The sequence below is a fragment of the Tasmannia lanceolata genome, unplaced genomic scaffold (assembly GCF_043159265.1).
Source record: "Tasmannia lanceolata isolate RefF3 unplaced genomic scaffold, GAP_Taslan_0.1 ptg000005l, whole genome shotgun sequence".
Classification (NCBI taxonomy): domain Eukaryota; kingdom Viridiplantae; phylum Streptophyta; class Magnoliopsida; order Canellales; family Winteraceae; genus Tasmannia; species Tasmannia lanceolata.
The window spans coordinates 802131-817595 of NW_027518682.1; the positions used below are offsets into that span (position 1 = coordinate 802131).

The 15465-nt window shown below is 41.1% G+C and overlaps 1 protein-coding gene across 2 annotated transcripts; it reads right to left on the reverse strand.

Moving 5' to 3' along the window:
- Positions 1–2850: 2850 nt before the first annotated feature.
- LOC143876992 (protein NUCLEAR FUSION DEFECTIVE 4-like) lies at positions 2851–13991 on the reverse strand. Of its 2 annotated transcripts, none has more exons than XM_077378688.1 (3): positions 13522–13991; positions 5056–5911; positions 2851–3561 (listed from the first exon to the last, which is right to left on the reverse strand). In XM_077378688.1, exons 1-3 carry the CDS (start codon positions 13808–13810, stop codon positions 3093–3095), a joined length of 1614 nt encoding a protein of 537 aa, XP_077234803.1. In that variant the 5' UTR covers positions 13811–13991; the 3' UTR covers positions 2851–3092. The 2 variants fall into 2 exon arrangements, with proteins under 2 accessions (XP_077234803.1, XP_077234802.1); XM_077378687.1 differs by having other exon boundaries at positions 5056–5936.
- Between the last annotated feature and the right edge of the window lie 1474 nt (positions 13992–15465).

Consider the following 15465-nt stretch of genomic DNA (forward strand, 5'->3'; position numbering starts at 1 on the left):
AGACATCCCAAGCGTTGACGAAAGGACTACAAATATCAACGATTTATCTTTGCATGGCCAACCCTAAACCAAGGTGCTTGACTAATCGAGGGCCTTGGATGATCCGATCATGATATTTTCAACATATTTTAGCATCCCCCTGGTGGATGTTAAAAATATAGTGGTTGTTAAGCTATTTGGGTCTCACCTCTATGTGACCGGACCGACCCAAGCTTACAAGTTTGGCCAAATGTTTTTAAGAACATCGTCATCAGATAAGCATAAGTTCTTGATCTTTAGCATCTTTTATTAGCCATTTGGATGCGATTGAAAATAAAATTACTATAATTTTTGCCCCTCTTGTGAGGCGTCAAGCTTGAAACAAGGGAGTGTGGATACCGAGCCCCAAAAATTTGCCTAGAAATCTCTGCTCCTTGCCTCCTTTTTCCAAACCTTATATTTCTTTTATAACCTTCTTTACCTGATCTTGACAAATACCAATAAACCGAATCCAAGGCAGAGGCCCGCCCCATTACTCGTTACCCATGTCCTCACTAAGCTTAAAATAGTTGAGCTATTACGTTCACCTCCTACGTGCTCGGTTTATGAAGGAGACAAATTCGGGCACAACTCTGAGTGGGGCCTTTTTTCTAAATTCCATGTTGGTTCCAAGAGATTCCAGTCATACAGAATCCAATTCGAAATCTGCAAAACAAATTGGGCTATTCTACAGGGGGATAAGCTGTGATTGGCTAATGAGAATAATTGTTTCTTGAATAAACCTCTGATGGGCTAACTGCTTGTATAGCTTACCCCACCCATTAGGGCTGTTCTTAACACAGAACTGGGGACAGTAAACTGATCCAAGGATTAATTTAACCCTGATGAGCTCCAGAGACATCGGGGCAGTTCACTACATCGGGGCTAATCTCAACATGAACTGAGGATAGGAAGCCTATCCAACCATAAAATAAACCCCCGGCTCGATTAGCCTCGTTTCGTAGAATATCTCTCTCTTTCCAAGTTTATCTTTGAGGCAGTTTCGCTGTTTCTAGAAGGGTCCAGGTGGTGAAATTACCCTTTTGTCGTAGCTTTCTTTGAGCCCTTCAAGTGCCATGTTTCAGCTCCTTGTTGGTTGGGCTGGTTCTTTTTACCCCATCAGTCCTACTTGTGCTGTTCTTGTAATTTAGCCCCATCCATAAAAGACGAGCTTGTCTGAAAGAAAGATATTGAACCCTAGTGACTAACAAATTCCTGTCCTAATAGGACACTTGAGAGTTTTTGTGGGAGGGAAATTATACATTAGCCTCTTTTAATTTGTTCCGTGGGTAACTATGGAAAGCTCAATAGATGGAAGAGTTAGGAACATCTTAAGAAATGATATTTAGGGTAAAAACTATTTATGTTGAGGCCCAACAAATGAACGGTCTGGATCATCTCATGAAGTGAGGCGTACGGAACTATTTTGGAAAAATACTGAACCATATAAGTAGCCACTTTTCTTCTCAGGGCCAGCCCCTCTTGTATTTATGACTATGCCTTTACACTACAAGCAGGTAGCCCAAGTAAGAAAAATGAGCGACTATATCATGTCCCTTTTCTTAATAAGCATTTGGAACGACCCGTGAAGATTGAGCCTCTAGCTCAATGGTCAAGGCTTTGTGTTCTTCAACCTGGAGATCGGATGTTAAATCCTGTCTTACCCAAAAAAAAAAAAAACAGCCGTGAAGCTCTCCCTCTCTACCATTTGGATGGTTAATTTATTAAGGCCTCTCTCTATGTTTTTTTAATGACAATGACTTAAATTAATAGATACTCTCTACCTTTTGGATGGTTAATTTAGACCTGGCAAAAAGTGACCCGGACCCGCATGTCCAACTGGTCCGCCCGTAAATTACAGTCCGAGTCACCAATCAGTGACCTGTTTGAAATTGACCCGCAGGTCCGCTCGGCCAGTCAAAACTGGGCTGGGCCGGGTGGACCCGCGGGTGCCCGTAGAGAAGTGTAAAAGGTTTTATTTTGTCACCTTTTTGGTCTTTTTTTTCCGTAATTGTCAAAAAATTTGCTTTTTCTAAGTAGTTTCTTTGCTTCCATTTTTCCCTAATTTCTCACTTAAAACTTAGTACCCATGATTATTATTTATTGTTATTATTTAATGCTAGCCACCTTTTCACAAATCGTACTTCTGACAATCTTTGCAGTCACAATAAGACAAATCTCTCAAACAGTCAACATAAATGGTTGGCAAAGGTGGCTAGCAAATCCCTGTACAAACAAAAAAAAATCTTAAAAAATATGTCAAAACTCCGGGTGACCCGCGGGTCGACGGGTGAGGGTGCAGGTCCAAGCTTAGTGACCCGTAAAAGTTTCCGGGTCATTTTGGCCCAGGCCGTTTGACCGGACCCGTATGGGCCAGGTCAAACCTGGCCCGGCCCTGCCCGTTTGCCTGGTCTAGGTTAATTCATTAAGGCCTCTCTCTATGTTTTTTTGAATGGCAATGAATTAAATTACTAGATGAATACAGCTCCAGAAAATGCCGGTGATCAAGATGATGAACACCATACAAACAAGAACAAAAAAAAAGAAACAACACAAAACAAGAAGCTATAAAGGAGGGAGGAAATCAAAGGCTTCCAAGTCCGCCCTAGGTGCACCCTCCCGACTTCCAACTCTACTATTGTGCCTCTATAGCTTTATGTTTATAGATTAAACATCGGGACTATGTCAATGTTCCAATTGTCCCAGTGGTTTCTTCTTCCTCTATCTTCTTCACATTATACTTCTTGGTTGCCTTGACATTCCTCTAGCAAATTCCTGCAAGCGCTCTTCCTCAAAAGCATACAACAAAACGAAAACAGAAAATAGAAAAAATAACAAAGATACAGAAACTTCTATAAAAACCTCTCATTTTCCTAGAGATCACAAAACAACATCTTTTCTGTTACCATTTCCAGGGTCATTCCTTTTTGTTTACACATTTCATCTTAATTTATGGACCCTTCACAATGAAATTTTGGACAGTAAATGGCCACACCTCTAAATGCCGCTAGACCTCATGGCTTGATACTCGGCCACGGGTGCCTCGCGGCCATTGCTTCCCAATCGGCAGAGTTTCAAAACAGCTGTGTCAAAATCCTGGTTCGCTCGAAACGGTCATAAACAGGCTTGGTTCGTAAGAAAAGCACCACACTAGTCACTAACCCAGCCATGGAGATGCACCCCCACAGCACAAATGTGTCCATGTAGCACTGCTTGCCCGTACACACCACAGTCTCATAAGATGTGGTGAGGCTTGATTTGCCATGGGCATCATAGATGACCGCTGCAAGTGACCCATATAAAAGTGACCCAATTGGGATGTTTGTGATGACAATGTTGTGGTTCACGCCCATGCTATTGGGACCAAAGAGCTCCGAAGTAACTGAGACAGCAGCGGCAAAGATGAAACCGGAGCTCAGGCCAACAAGTGCCGTGCTGGCTTGCAACGTCAGTGAGCCGGTTGTTGTCGCGAGCAATAAGAATGCAATTGGCGTTGGTGTCAATGCTATTGCCAACCATCCCGTGCGCGCAAAATACACCTTCCTGCAGGTGTGAATCCTCGTGTTAGAACACATGGATTATCTTCGAAAATGGCAAACTCTTTATTTTTATTCTAAAAATGTCAGCTCAAGTTATTTGTTTTTTAACTCACTTTAGTTTTACACAAATCATTATGGCAAATTAAGTGCATTATTTGATTCTAGTTTCATGTGCTAAGCTCAATGGGGATACTTATTACTTAGTGCATTGATACCTCCAATGGGGCTGTTCTCCGTGAATAGCTCCTCTCATCATGTCTTCTTCTTTTCTTTCTTCTTTTTTTTCTTTTTTTTTTGTTTGAAATGGAGATATTTTATTAGAGAGGCAGCACCGCAGCCGAGGAAGTTAAGAGAACAATGAAAAAATAACCAAGCCACTACAATTACACCAATGCTCAAGCGGGTAAGAAATAAAAAATCTCTAATGCAGATCTAGACACTATTGTACGGCCAAGATGTTCAGCCTCTCCATCATTAATTATCCAATGACACTATTGTATGGCCAAGAAATAAAAAATCCTTGATTTTCCGTTGGGAAGAAAATCAACAAGAAACCCAAAATAAGACAAAAGATTCAAAGGAATCCCATGTGAATCAGCAAGGACCACCTTGCAAGGCTAAATAGTAAATACTCATGAGTGACTGGTAGTGAAGTAAGGGAAAGGTGAAAAGAACCCCATGGGTAAACTTTTCTTTGGAATTGGATAGTGTATCTTACCCACTGGTGTTATTCTTGATGTGAACTGAGGACGACAAGCCTACCAAAGGATAAAATAAACCCAGCTTACTATGTTATTGTGGAACAACCTATCAATATATTTAACAGGAGTATGTCCAACCACATGAAAGTTGTCTCTTATTTTCTTTTAAAGTAGCAACAAAAGTGGTCTTTTAGTTGGAGAAATGATCTGATATATAATGTTGCCGAGCAAGAGGTCGTCTCCACTAAATCCATAGTCGTATCATTGTGGTTCGCACCACCTCCGATAGCTCATGGCCCAATGTCAGCTTAAAGAAATGATCCTAACCGTCAATAGCATAAAATTTACTTGATCGGTGGAGTGCAGCCTACATATTGCTATTGATCTTACTGTTATGACGGTCTGAGCAGGCCGGATCTTTTGGATTGGGTAATGGAAGATGGGACCCACATTTTTCAAAAATAGGTATCGGACTCTGCTGAGTTCCACATGCAGGTTAAATGCACTTAAATCGGTACGCTCAGGCGAGGAATTTACTAGTTTTGGTTTTGAAGTGCAAGAAGCAAAATTTAGTTAAAAATGTCTACTGATATTTGCACTAATTTGTTTTGATAATTGCACAAACTCACCTTGTCTTTTCCTATTTAACAAGCGTTATCAAAATTCCCAAAGAAAAAGCTGTGACAAGACAATAAGTTGGAAAAGACAAGGTGAATTAGTGCAATATATTACTAAAAACGACAGTAGTGCCAATAATAGTACCAAAAATGGGCATTAAGTGAGTCAAAGTAACATACCCGCGCACGAAGTCCGGCACCGCCGAGAGAAGGCGGCCGAAGAAGGAGCAGGCGGAATAAAGGGTGACGAGATTAGTGGTGTCCGATTCAAATCCAAGTGACTGAGCGATCTGCCCCAAGTTGTTACTATACACCAGCCCAATGGTGGCCCCCAAGAAATAAGCCAAGTAGTAGAGCCAAAAATCAATCCTCCGTACCACCATCTTAACCGAGTGCTCCTCCCCAAGCACCACCAATTGATTCTCCACCAACACCCTCTCACAGCAACCTAACCTCTCCCCATCACTCCACTCTTCTCCCACCCAATTTCCACCGCTAAGAAGCTCCTTATGAAGCTCTAAGTTGTCGGCGTCCACGAGATTAAAACCCGATCCCTCGATCCGAAAGGAGGAGTGAATTGTACGGCGGGCCCAGTTGCGGGCGTAGACGATGCCGGGGATGCAGAGGGGGAGAAAGAGGAGCAGGATGGCCCCGCTGAAGAGTAGGCGAGCGGTGGAGGCGGCCGATGAGATGGAGCTGAGGAAGAGGAGGTAGATTCCGGTGAGGAGAGCGAAGATGTTGAGGACGAGGAAGACGAGGGAGTCTCGACGTGCGGCGTCTGTGGGGAGTGGGTAAGAGGGTGGGTGGCGAAGGATAGGTACCACGGCTGCTACGGAGGTGAAGAGGGGGAGGAAGGCATTCAGGAGGAGGTAGAGGGCGTCGTCACTGGAGGATATGGCGTTGGCGGCGAGGGTGTAGAGGGTTGGGCTTACGCCGTTGAAGCTGATGGTGAGGGCCAGGGCCAGTGATCGGTTTACTGGGAAGTTCTGTACGCATAGCACGAAGCAGACGGTGTTGAACCAGCAAATGCTGCATCCTGCAAGTAGGCATAGAAAGAATACCTGCCACGCATCAACACAACACAAAATAAATATGAAATTGTAAAATAACTTTGTTTCCAAATAAAGACGAATAGAATGGTAGAAGCAGTAAAGATGATACAATTATCATTCCCATGGTTATAATCATGAGAAATGATTCTACCACACCATTTTTTTTTTTTTTTTACGTAACCCATGTGAAGATTTATGGAGAACTTAATTAGTTTGTGTGTTAGTAATTAGGCCAAGCATTTTAAACTCCATGTATGGACAAAATATGTGTTATAAGATTGAGCATATTAGGAACTGCGAGCCTTTACTTATAGCATTAAATCCTATATATCTTGACATCTTTTCTAGATGTGATTACGTTGAGTGGGTGAGGACCTTAGCAAGTAATAGAATAGATCTGTATAGCGCGCTTATGAATAGTAGAAGTATTATGTCAATATAAATCTAGCGAACCAGGTGAATATTGATTTCAAGTTTTTATATTAAGGTTTAATTAATGCTATTGCTATAATCTTAATATAACATATTCATTAGATTAAACAATGGGGCCATTTGGCACAAGAATAGCTTTACCCTTGATACATTACATATCCCATGGAGCAACCTATAATAAAATTTCAACATTTCAGGAAAAAAACAGAAATACCTACCCCATGTAGCAGTCGAGGCTTTCGGTTGATTGTGTAACAATCCCAAAATAAGTTCCCTTTTGCAATTTGGTGAGAGGAAGAGAAGGAAAGGAAATGAATTGAGAAACTAAAAACCATCTGCCAGGTGATATTCGAGGAGGAGAAGAGGTAAAGAGGGCAATGAAGATGTTCAATACTCAGCTCAACGTTAAGATCTTATTGAGAAAATCTAGGCAAATCCAATCCAATCGTCAAATTAACAGAAAAGATACAATCAACACAAGCCAAAAGATGAACACCAAGATTTACGTGGTTCAGCCAAGCCCACATCCACGGGCGAGGACATGATCTTCCACTATGAAAAAAACAATATACAAAATTACAATGGATTAACCCAAAACCCACAAACCCACAACCATTTCCTTTCTTCTCTCACCCAATACCGTACAAGAGAGTAACCCAGGAAAACCCAAAAGAAAACCTAAGAGAAAAATTCCAAGAAGTTTCCCAAGAGAAAACACCGAGAAAAAACCCTCGTTCTCTCTTCATGTTTCTCTCTTTCTCTCTTCTCTCTCTCCTTCTCTTGTTTTTTCTCACTCCAAACATAGAGAGTAAATTCTCTTTTTATAACTAGGATTTCCTAAAACCTAAAAGAAATTGCTATTTTGGTTCTCACCAACTTCCCACACAGCCATGAGAAACAGGGCAAACTTTCCCAACAATCTCCACCTTGACTTTTTTCCAACCATCTGAAGATTTTCGATTGATGTCGCTACCAATTCGTTGTTGCTGCAAACCATCATTGGCCTTCTGAAGTACTAGCTACATACCCTCGAATCATCCTGGTTCTTACTCCTCCCGATTCGATCAACATAGCCAATGCACGTGTGTAGTTATCAACTCGTTGAGTCACCTAGTCAACCATGGGGGGGATCTCGATCCGTCCTCCCATCGCATGTACCGCCATCTCCTCATCATCGTCTACAACGTGAAAATATGTCTCCGTAACAATTGCGAAAGAGACCTTACGCATGCACGCAGTACCATTCCATTTCCAATTAGTCATTGAGATCTTCAGAACACTACTCACGGTGTCCCCCACCACACAATACAATCCTCCACACTTCTCTCATTTCATAAGAACCTTACAGCTTCATGTGATGTTCACGACTCATCTTGCAGCTGAATATTAACAACCTTTAAAGTCCAACCGGCCAAGCGATACAAGATTCCTTCACATCTTTGGGATATATGTTACACCACCAAAAGTACAAACCACTCCATTGAACATCTTGATCTTTATCGTCCCAACTCCTGTGACGTTACAAGTAGACCCTTCACCTAAGTACACATTACCTACCCTTGTCTCCTTGAACGTATCAAAATATTCCCTCCTAGAGCCTACATGAACAGAGTACCCTAAATCTAAAATCCACTCATGATCATAAGAAGTGTCATTACTTGTGAAAATTGTGAGAAAGTCTCCATCTTCTTTGCTCTGCTCATCCCTTGCGGCCATCACCGTATTCGTAACACCGTTGTCCGCGCAGTTAGCACACTTCAGACAATCCCGCTTGATGTGGCCATATTCCTTGCAATGATAACATTACACGCCCTTTCTACTGGCACTAGATCTTGACCTGCATTTTTCTAATCCCCTGTTGGATGACCTTCATCTTTGATTCCTACCATGCACAACCAACCCATGCTCTTGAATCCTATCAAAAATATATTTCTTCAGCATCTCATCTCATTCGATAACAGCGACGAAATGACTTCTTCCAACTTTACCTTATCCTTGCCATATAATAAAGTCGTCACCAAGGTGTCATATGAATCATGAAGCGATGTAAGAAACAAAAGGACCTTGTCTTATTCCTTTATCTTTTCATCAGCCTTGTGGAGTTGATCCACAAGCCCGCTGAACACTATAATGTGTTCCAGAAGATTTTCGCCTTCCAGCATCTTCAGCCCGTACAAATGCCGCTTCAGATACAATTAGTTGGCCAAGCTTTTTGACATATAAAGATTTTCCATCTTCTCCCAGAATTAAGGCGCTTCATCTTTTTTTCATAACGTTAAACATGTTATCTGCTAGACAGAGTCAAATCGTGATAACCGCCTTCGACCCCATGTCTTCCCACTTGGCATTCGTTATCTTCTCCGACTTCCCATCATTTCCCTTCAACGTCTTAGATAGGCCTTGTTGAACTAAGATGCCCTTCACCCTCATCTGCCACAGGGTGAAACTGCCCTTTCCGTCGAACCAGTCGTTGTTAAACTAGGTAGAAATCGATTTTACCGCCATCTCAGATTACTCTACACTTCCCGATATAGCACTTTACCTCAAAGGAGAATCTTGGACAATCTTTCTACTTCCAAAGATCGCTTTAGCCAGGATCTAACCACAACAACCACGATCACTCTACCCGTCATCGGCCATCACTTCAACGCGAGCTCTGATACCACTTGTTGAGAAAATCCGCTGGGCAAATCCGATCTGATCGTGCCCAAATTAACTGAAAAGATAAAATAAACACAACCCATAAGATGAACACCAAGATGTATGAGGTTCGGCCAAGCCTACATCCACGGGTGAGAACACGATCTTCCACTATGACTATAGTGGTGGGGCCAGGATTTATGCATAAGGGGGGCAAGCTTATACAAGCTTATACATAAGGGGGGCAGGCCTTCAAATTTTAAAGGAGGCTGGGCCCAATTGAGTTGGGCCTATTAAGGATTTGCCCAACTCAACCACTATGAGAAAAACAATATACAAGGATTACAATGGATTAACCCAAAATCCACTAACCCGCAATCCTTTCCTTTCTTCTCTCACGCAGGATCGTACAAGAGAGTATCCTGAATAAACCCAAGAGAAAAATACTCCGAGAAAATTCACAAGAGAAAGCCCAAAGAAGAAACCCTGTTTCTCCTTTTATCTCCTCTTTTCTCTCCCTCTCTTGTTTAATTTGCCGCACTCCAAACTGAGAATAGATTCCCTTATAGCTAGGTTTTCCAAAAACCCAAAAACAATTGCTAGTTTCCCGACTTCCCACACAGCCCTGGGAAACAAGGCAACTTTCCCAACAGATTTCAATAGCAAGGTAATATGTTATAATGGAAAAGGGAAGGGGAAACAGAGCAATTGGCTGCCGGTCGTCATCGTTCCAAAGGTAGACACAATCGATGGGGAGACAATACTGTTGGAGAATGTGTCAAAAATCTAAAAGGAATTTTTTGATAGTACTATGTGAATCACTTTACAAAATCCAAAGCCATCACCTTAATTTAAACCTTTTCTTCTACTAAAATTTTTGATAAGGAAAAGCGATCCATCCTAATTGAAGTTGTTCCTCCTCCTAGTTCAGCCAAGCTCGCTCGAGCTCGGCTCAAATCCTTAACGAGCCGAGCCGGCTGGCCAGGCTCATTAAGCTTAACGAGCTGAACCCGAGCTAGGCTAGGCTCGGCTCATTAAGAATTTAATATATTTAAATATATATATTATATATTAATATATATATACTAAGAGAGAACATTTCCTACACACTTGTGTTGGTAAGTTACCTACACACTAGCTTAAAATACAGTGGGGGCCCGCATTGTTTGGGTGATCCAAACAACTCATTTGAATGGTCCTCACATAGATAGGGTGTCCACAAAAAATCAGATCCATAGGATCATCCCAACCCTACGATTTGTGGAGGTAAAATGGACATGTATAAACCTTCACAAATTAGTCCATTTTTTGCCTCCATAGTTTGAATGGTTAGGATGATCCTATGGATCTGATTTTTTGTGGACACCCTATCTATGTGAGGATCATTCAAATGAATGGTTTGGATCACCCAAACAATGTGGGCCCCCACTGTATTTTAAGCTAGTGTGTAGGTAACTTACCTACACAAGTGTGTATGAAATGTTCTCTCATATACTAAAAGGGTTGTCCAAGGAGTGAAAGGGGGAGGCAAAATATGTCACTTCTTTTTGGGAACCCCATTTGTTACTTGGACCACCCCCGCAGTGTAAAAAGAGTAGTCAAATTACACTAGATAGGGCTGTCCAGGGAATATGAGGGGTGTGAACTTAATATAACCCGAGCTCGCGAGCCTAGCCGAGCCGAGCCGACCTCGAGCCTGGTTCGAGCCCGAGCCGAGCTTTTGAGCTTAACGAGTTTCAGTGCCAAGCAGCCCCCCTAAACCCAAAGGACAAAGCCCTTTTGCACGCCAATTTGGCATGAGAGAGAGAGAGAGAGAGAGAGAGAGAGAGAGACTTAGTGGGATGCAACCTCATTATAAGTTATAGCAAGGTTTTAAATTTTGGTTTCGGTACTAATTTCGGACCCCACCGAAATCCGAAATTTCGTACCGAAATTTCAAACCGAATTTCCAAAATTTCGGTAACATTTTATTTTTTTTAAACGGTATTTTCTCAAAATTTTGGACCGAAATTTGGAATTTCAGAGAATTTCGGTTTCGGTCCCCACCCACTGAAATCCAAAATTTTGGATTTCCGCCAAAATTTAAAACCATGCTTATAAGTCTATAACACTGGCCCCACGATGATGGTGTAGTGGGTCCCACCTTTTTTTATCCACAGTGTAAATTTTGTAAAGCCTGCTTTGATTTCGGGAAATGTTATCAGCACTACCCTATTTTGAGGATTGCACTCCTCACTTTATTAGGGGGCCAGTTGGACACACGGATTTTAGAAACCAGGTTTTAGGTTGAAAACAGTGTAAAAGAGAGTTCATGATCAAGCTGGTGCATGCTGCGCTGATAGCGTTTCTTGGATTTTAAGTAATTAAGAAAACCATGTTTTTGAAATCTCTCCCGCATCCTGAAATTTCTAAAACCTGGAAACATGGGGTGATCTGCTGCTCTCTTGCTGCTGGAAAGAAGGGCAAGAAACAAAAAAACGACAGCCGGTCTCTTTCTACTCTCGTATCTCATGTACATGCGATTTTGAGGAAATCTAGGTTTCTAAAATCCTCGTACCCAAACGGCCTCTAAAAGTATGGTATAGTAGCACCTTAGGATGATCCAAACCGTCCATTAGATGGGCCATAGCCTAAATAGGTTGTGCCCCAAAAATCATTTCCATAGGTTGATCCTAACCCTCAGATCTGAAGCGCGACCGAGTGTTAGAGGGTTGATCCTAACCCTCTATAGATCTTAGGGTTAGGATCAACCTATGGAAATGATTTTTGGGGCACAACATATTGAAGCTGTGCCCATCTAATGGACGGTTTGGATCATGCTATGGTGTGGGCCATACCGTACTTTTAATAAAGTGAGGAATGCGATCATCAAAATATAGTAGTGCGGATAACATTTTCCCTTGATTTATTTTTCTAGTGAGCTGGTAAAACGGGCTGAACAGAATCACAAGGAGCTACTCAACCTCATTCCAATAAAAAAAAAAAATAGTGGCACAATTGGCAAGAGAGATCCATAGAAATGGGCAGAAAAGGTCGAGGTTGTGGAACATCATTCCCTACATTTTTTCGGTTTTTTAAATCTATACATAGAACAGAGAGCAGAAGCATTCTCGAAGAAGAGTTAAAGAACATACCCTTTTGGCCGTTTATGTGTTCAACGACAAAAAAAAACTGTATTTTTTCTAAGAATGAGATGGCTGACTTGATTTTTTTTTGTTTTTGAGGAATAGGAGATCCAAAGCTAGGTTGTCCATGAAGTGGTCGGTGCGGATCAACCATGGTTGGCCCAGGACATAGGCGAAGTACATTGTATTACAATGATGATTAGACGTAGGGGAGCATTCCTGGGTACTGGAAAGTATATAGTGTGATACTGTGTTTTTCTCCAGTATCACAAGATCCAGACCATTCATCCTCACCATGGATAAATAGATCACCACATTTGGAGGTGTTTACAGATACACCAACCGACGGCTAATCAAACGGTTAGAAATCAACGGATGGAATTATTCGAGTCGTCTACGGTGCGTTCGCATTGAAGTAGCACCCCAAGTGTAGGTAAAAGTAAAACTACGCCCCAAAGCTCGGTGTATAAACCTTAGCGGCGAAGACCATCCAATGGCATGGTAATACTTGGATGAGGCTGAACCAAAGTTACTTATCTATGAGAAATTATATGATGCCCGACAGTCAAAATAAAGGGCGGAGAGAGACAAAACCCCTCCCCATTAATTTTTAATCCAAGGGAAAGCACTATTTTTTACTTTTCCTTGTTCAAAAAAAACATGATAGCAGGTTTTGTCTCCCCTTTACATTTTGGACGGTCGGGAATCATATAATTTCTCCTCGTCTATAGCCTTTACTCATGACGGGCCAAAAAAGAGCTTTGATGGGGACTGACCAATGAATACACACTCTACAGTTAAAGTTTCTTTAATTGAACACATGGCATTTTGCCTCCCATATGTTAGTCAGCAACAGAAAAGCCGATAGAAAGGATAGAACAGGAAAAAGAGTACCACGTAAGGCTTCGAGATGCAAGAAGAAAGCTCAAACTTTTTGTCCTTTTGAAGAACCCATGCTCAGACGAATTTATTTGCGAACATCCCAAGAGAAAGAGAAGACGAACCGTTGCCGAGTTCAACTAATTTGTCGGCAGTTGATGTCGATTAAAAAACTGGAAATCGGAAAAGAAAATCCAAGAAAATAAATCAGAATTTCCTAACAACCAAATTGAACAAACCTAACTCGACAATAGAAGGAAACGAAATCGAGAAAAGGTAAGATTCTAAAGCCATTGACAGTAAGAAAGCGGGTCACGACAGGGGATATGGCAGAGGATTTCTATCACAACGCTAATCCTGGAAAAAATACCCACCTAGAAAAAACTAATTGTTTTCCTCGATTTACAAAGATAAAAACCCAGATGTTCCAATTCCAAAAACAAGTAGTTTCATAATCGAAATGTTAAAAAAAAAAAAGGGAGGGGAGGGGGATAAGTGATTATTCTATATGTACTAACCGCGAAATATGGCAAGGAAATGATGTCCAGTATGAGGAGCCACTGGAATCCGTATCCAACGAGACCCATTGAAGCAGCCATGAAAAGGACAACCGATAAGGGGAGATAGAGGAGAGCGAGTCCGGAAGACCATCCGAGAGTCTTTCCAAGGTCTGATGCGACGGCCAAATAATTGAGCTGAACCTGTGAGATCCCAAGCACCGATTTCAGATCGGACGAATAGGAAGAGAAATCGAAATTGGTACCCGTGAAGGCCTGGATCCAAATCGTGGCCACCAGTATCATCCATTTCCTGGACTGTCCGGCCATAAGAAAGAATCTCCGGGCCTGAATATTCTAATTAAGGTGGAGATTCGTTTCTCATCGTCACCTTCTTTGTTTTCCGTGTGCTTTGCCAGGAGCCTCGGCTTTTGTACCTCTCTTCGTGGCCGCATTTATAACGAGATAATTGTCAAGGACGACTACCGCTTTGATTTCTCTCCACCCAATTTTACTCTCTTCTCCAATTTCCTTTTCTTTATTTATACAGGGGAATTTCTCGTCATTGAAAAAAGAAAATATCCGGCTCTGTTTTTTGTTGATGGGTTGTATCTGGCTGTTTTTGGATTGGCAGAATCCATGATTTTGATTCCAACGTGAACAGAATAGAAAAGAATTAAAATAAGGCTACTGAGTACTGACATTAGCACTACAAAGTTTTAATGATCTGATATTGTCTTTTATTAATTATTAAACAACTGTGAACAGTCATTTGGGTTCTTAAACAGCTGTAAACAGTCCCTTGTAAATAATGAATCCGTGCTTATTTTCTAGTAACAGGGGAAATTTTCAGATTTTTAGAGAAGAAAAAAATCCCATAGAAAATGAGATCTAAATTTAAAAAAATTCCAGCGTCGAGATTACAATTTTCCATTTGGATTGCAGGAATCTTCTGGAAAAATTTGGATGGGTAAAAGGCCCTACTTTTTTTGACACGCATGCACAAGAATCTTCTGGAAAAGTTTGGATGGGGAAAAAATTTGCCCTAGTTCCAATGAATCCATGATTGTGAGACGGTTGGAGGCAATGGCCCCAGTTTTTTAATGCAAAGCTTACAATTTGGAGAAAATGCCGAGAGCGGCAGCTTTCCAATTGCTTTACTCTTAGGAAAGTGCACGATACTTGCCACTTTGCCAGTCTTTGTTTAACCCAAACAATAGAACCCACCTGAACCCTCACATGAGCACCACATAAGTTTTAATTTAGGATTAAAGATAATTAGGTGGCATGCAATATTTGAAGGGAGATGATAAATTCGCACCCCCTGTAGGATGATTCGCACCCTTTTTAGGTGAATTGGCGTAGAACAGCATCAGACTTTAACGCTCTTAGATGTCAATTCACATCCTACAGGGGTGCGAATTTATCACCACCCTATTTGAAACTAGTAAAAACTTAATGCACGTGTGTGAACGAAGGTATTTTACAGTAAAATTTAGGAAATTGATTCTATAGAAATTTTCCATTTTGCAACTAATTAAAATAAGGTAATAAAGATAGAGAATTGCTAATATCAAGTAAGTTGATTCTAATACAAGCTTTCTATAATTTTTTTGGAGTTACTACTATTATGCAAAAAAAAAAAAAATTAATATCTTGCTGCTTTCTACTATATGTTGGTATCGTAGCTCTCAACATTCATGAAACTCCTTAATAATAGGGGAAAATGATATCCTGCATTTCTATATTTTGATAATGACACTCCTTAGCTCTCATTATTTATACAACCTGAATAATAGAAGGAAAATGATATATTGCACTCCCATAGTACAATAATGACTCTACTCTTTGTACAACTAACAACTCTCAAACTCAGCAATCAGGTAAGATTTGATATCATGAAATCCAAACACAGCATTCTGGTCCGCTTTATAAAGAGTGTGCGAAACGTCATCCAAAATTAAA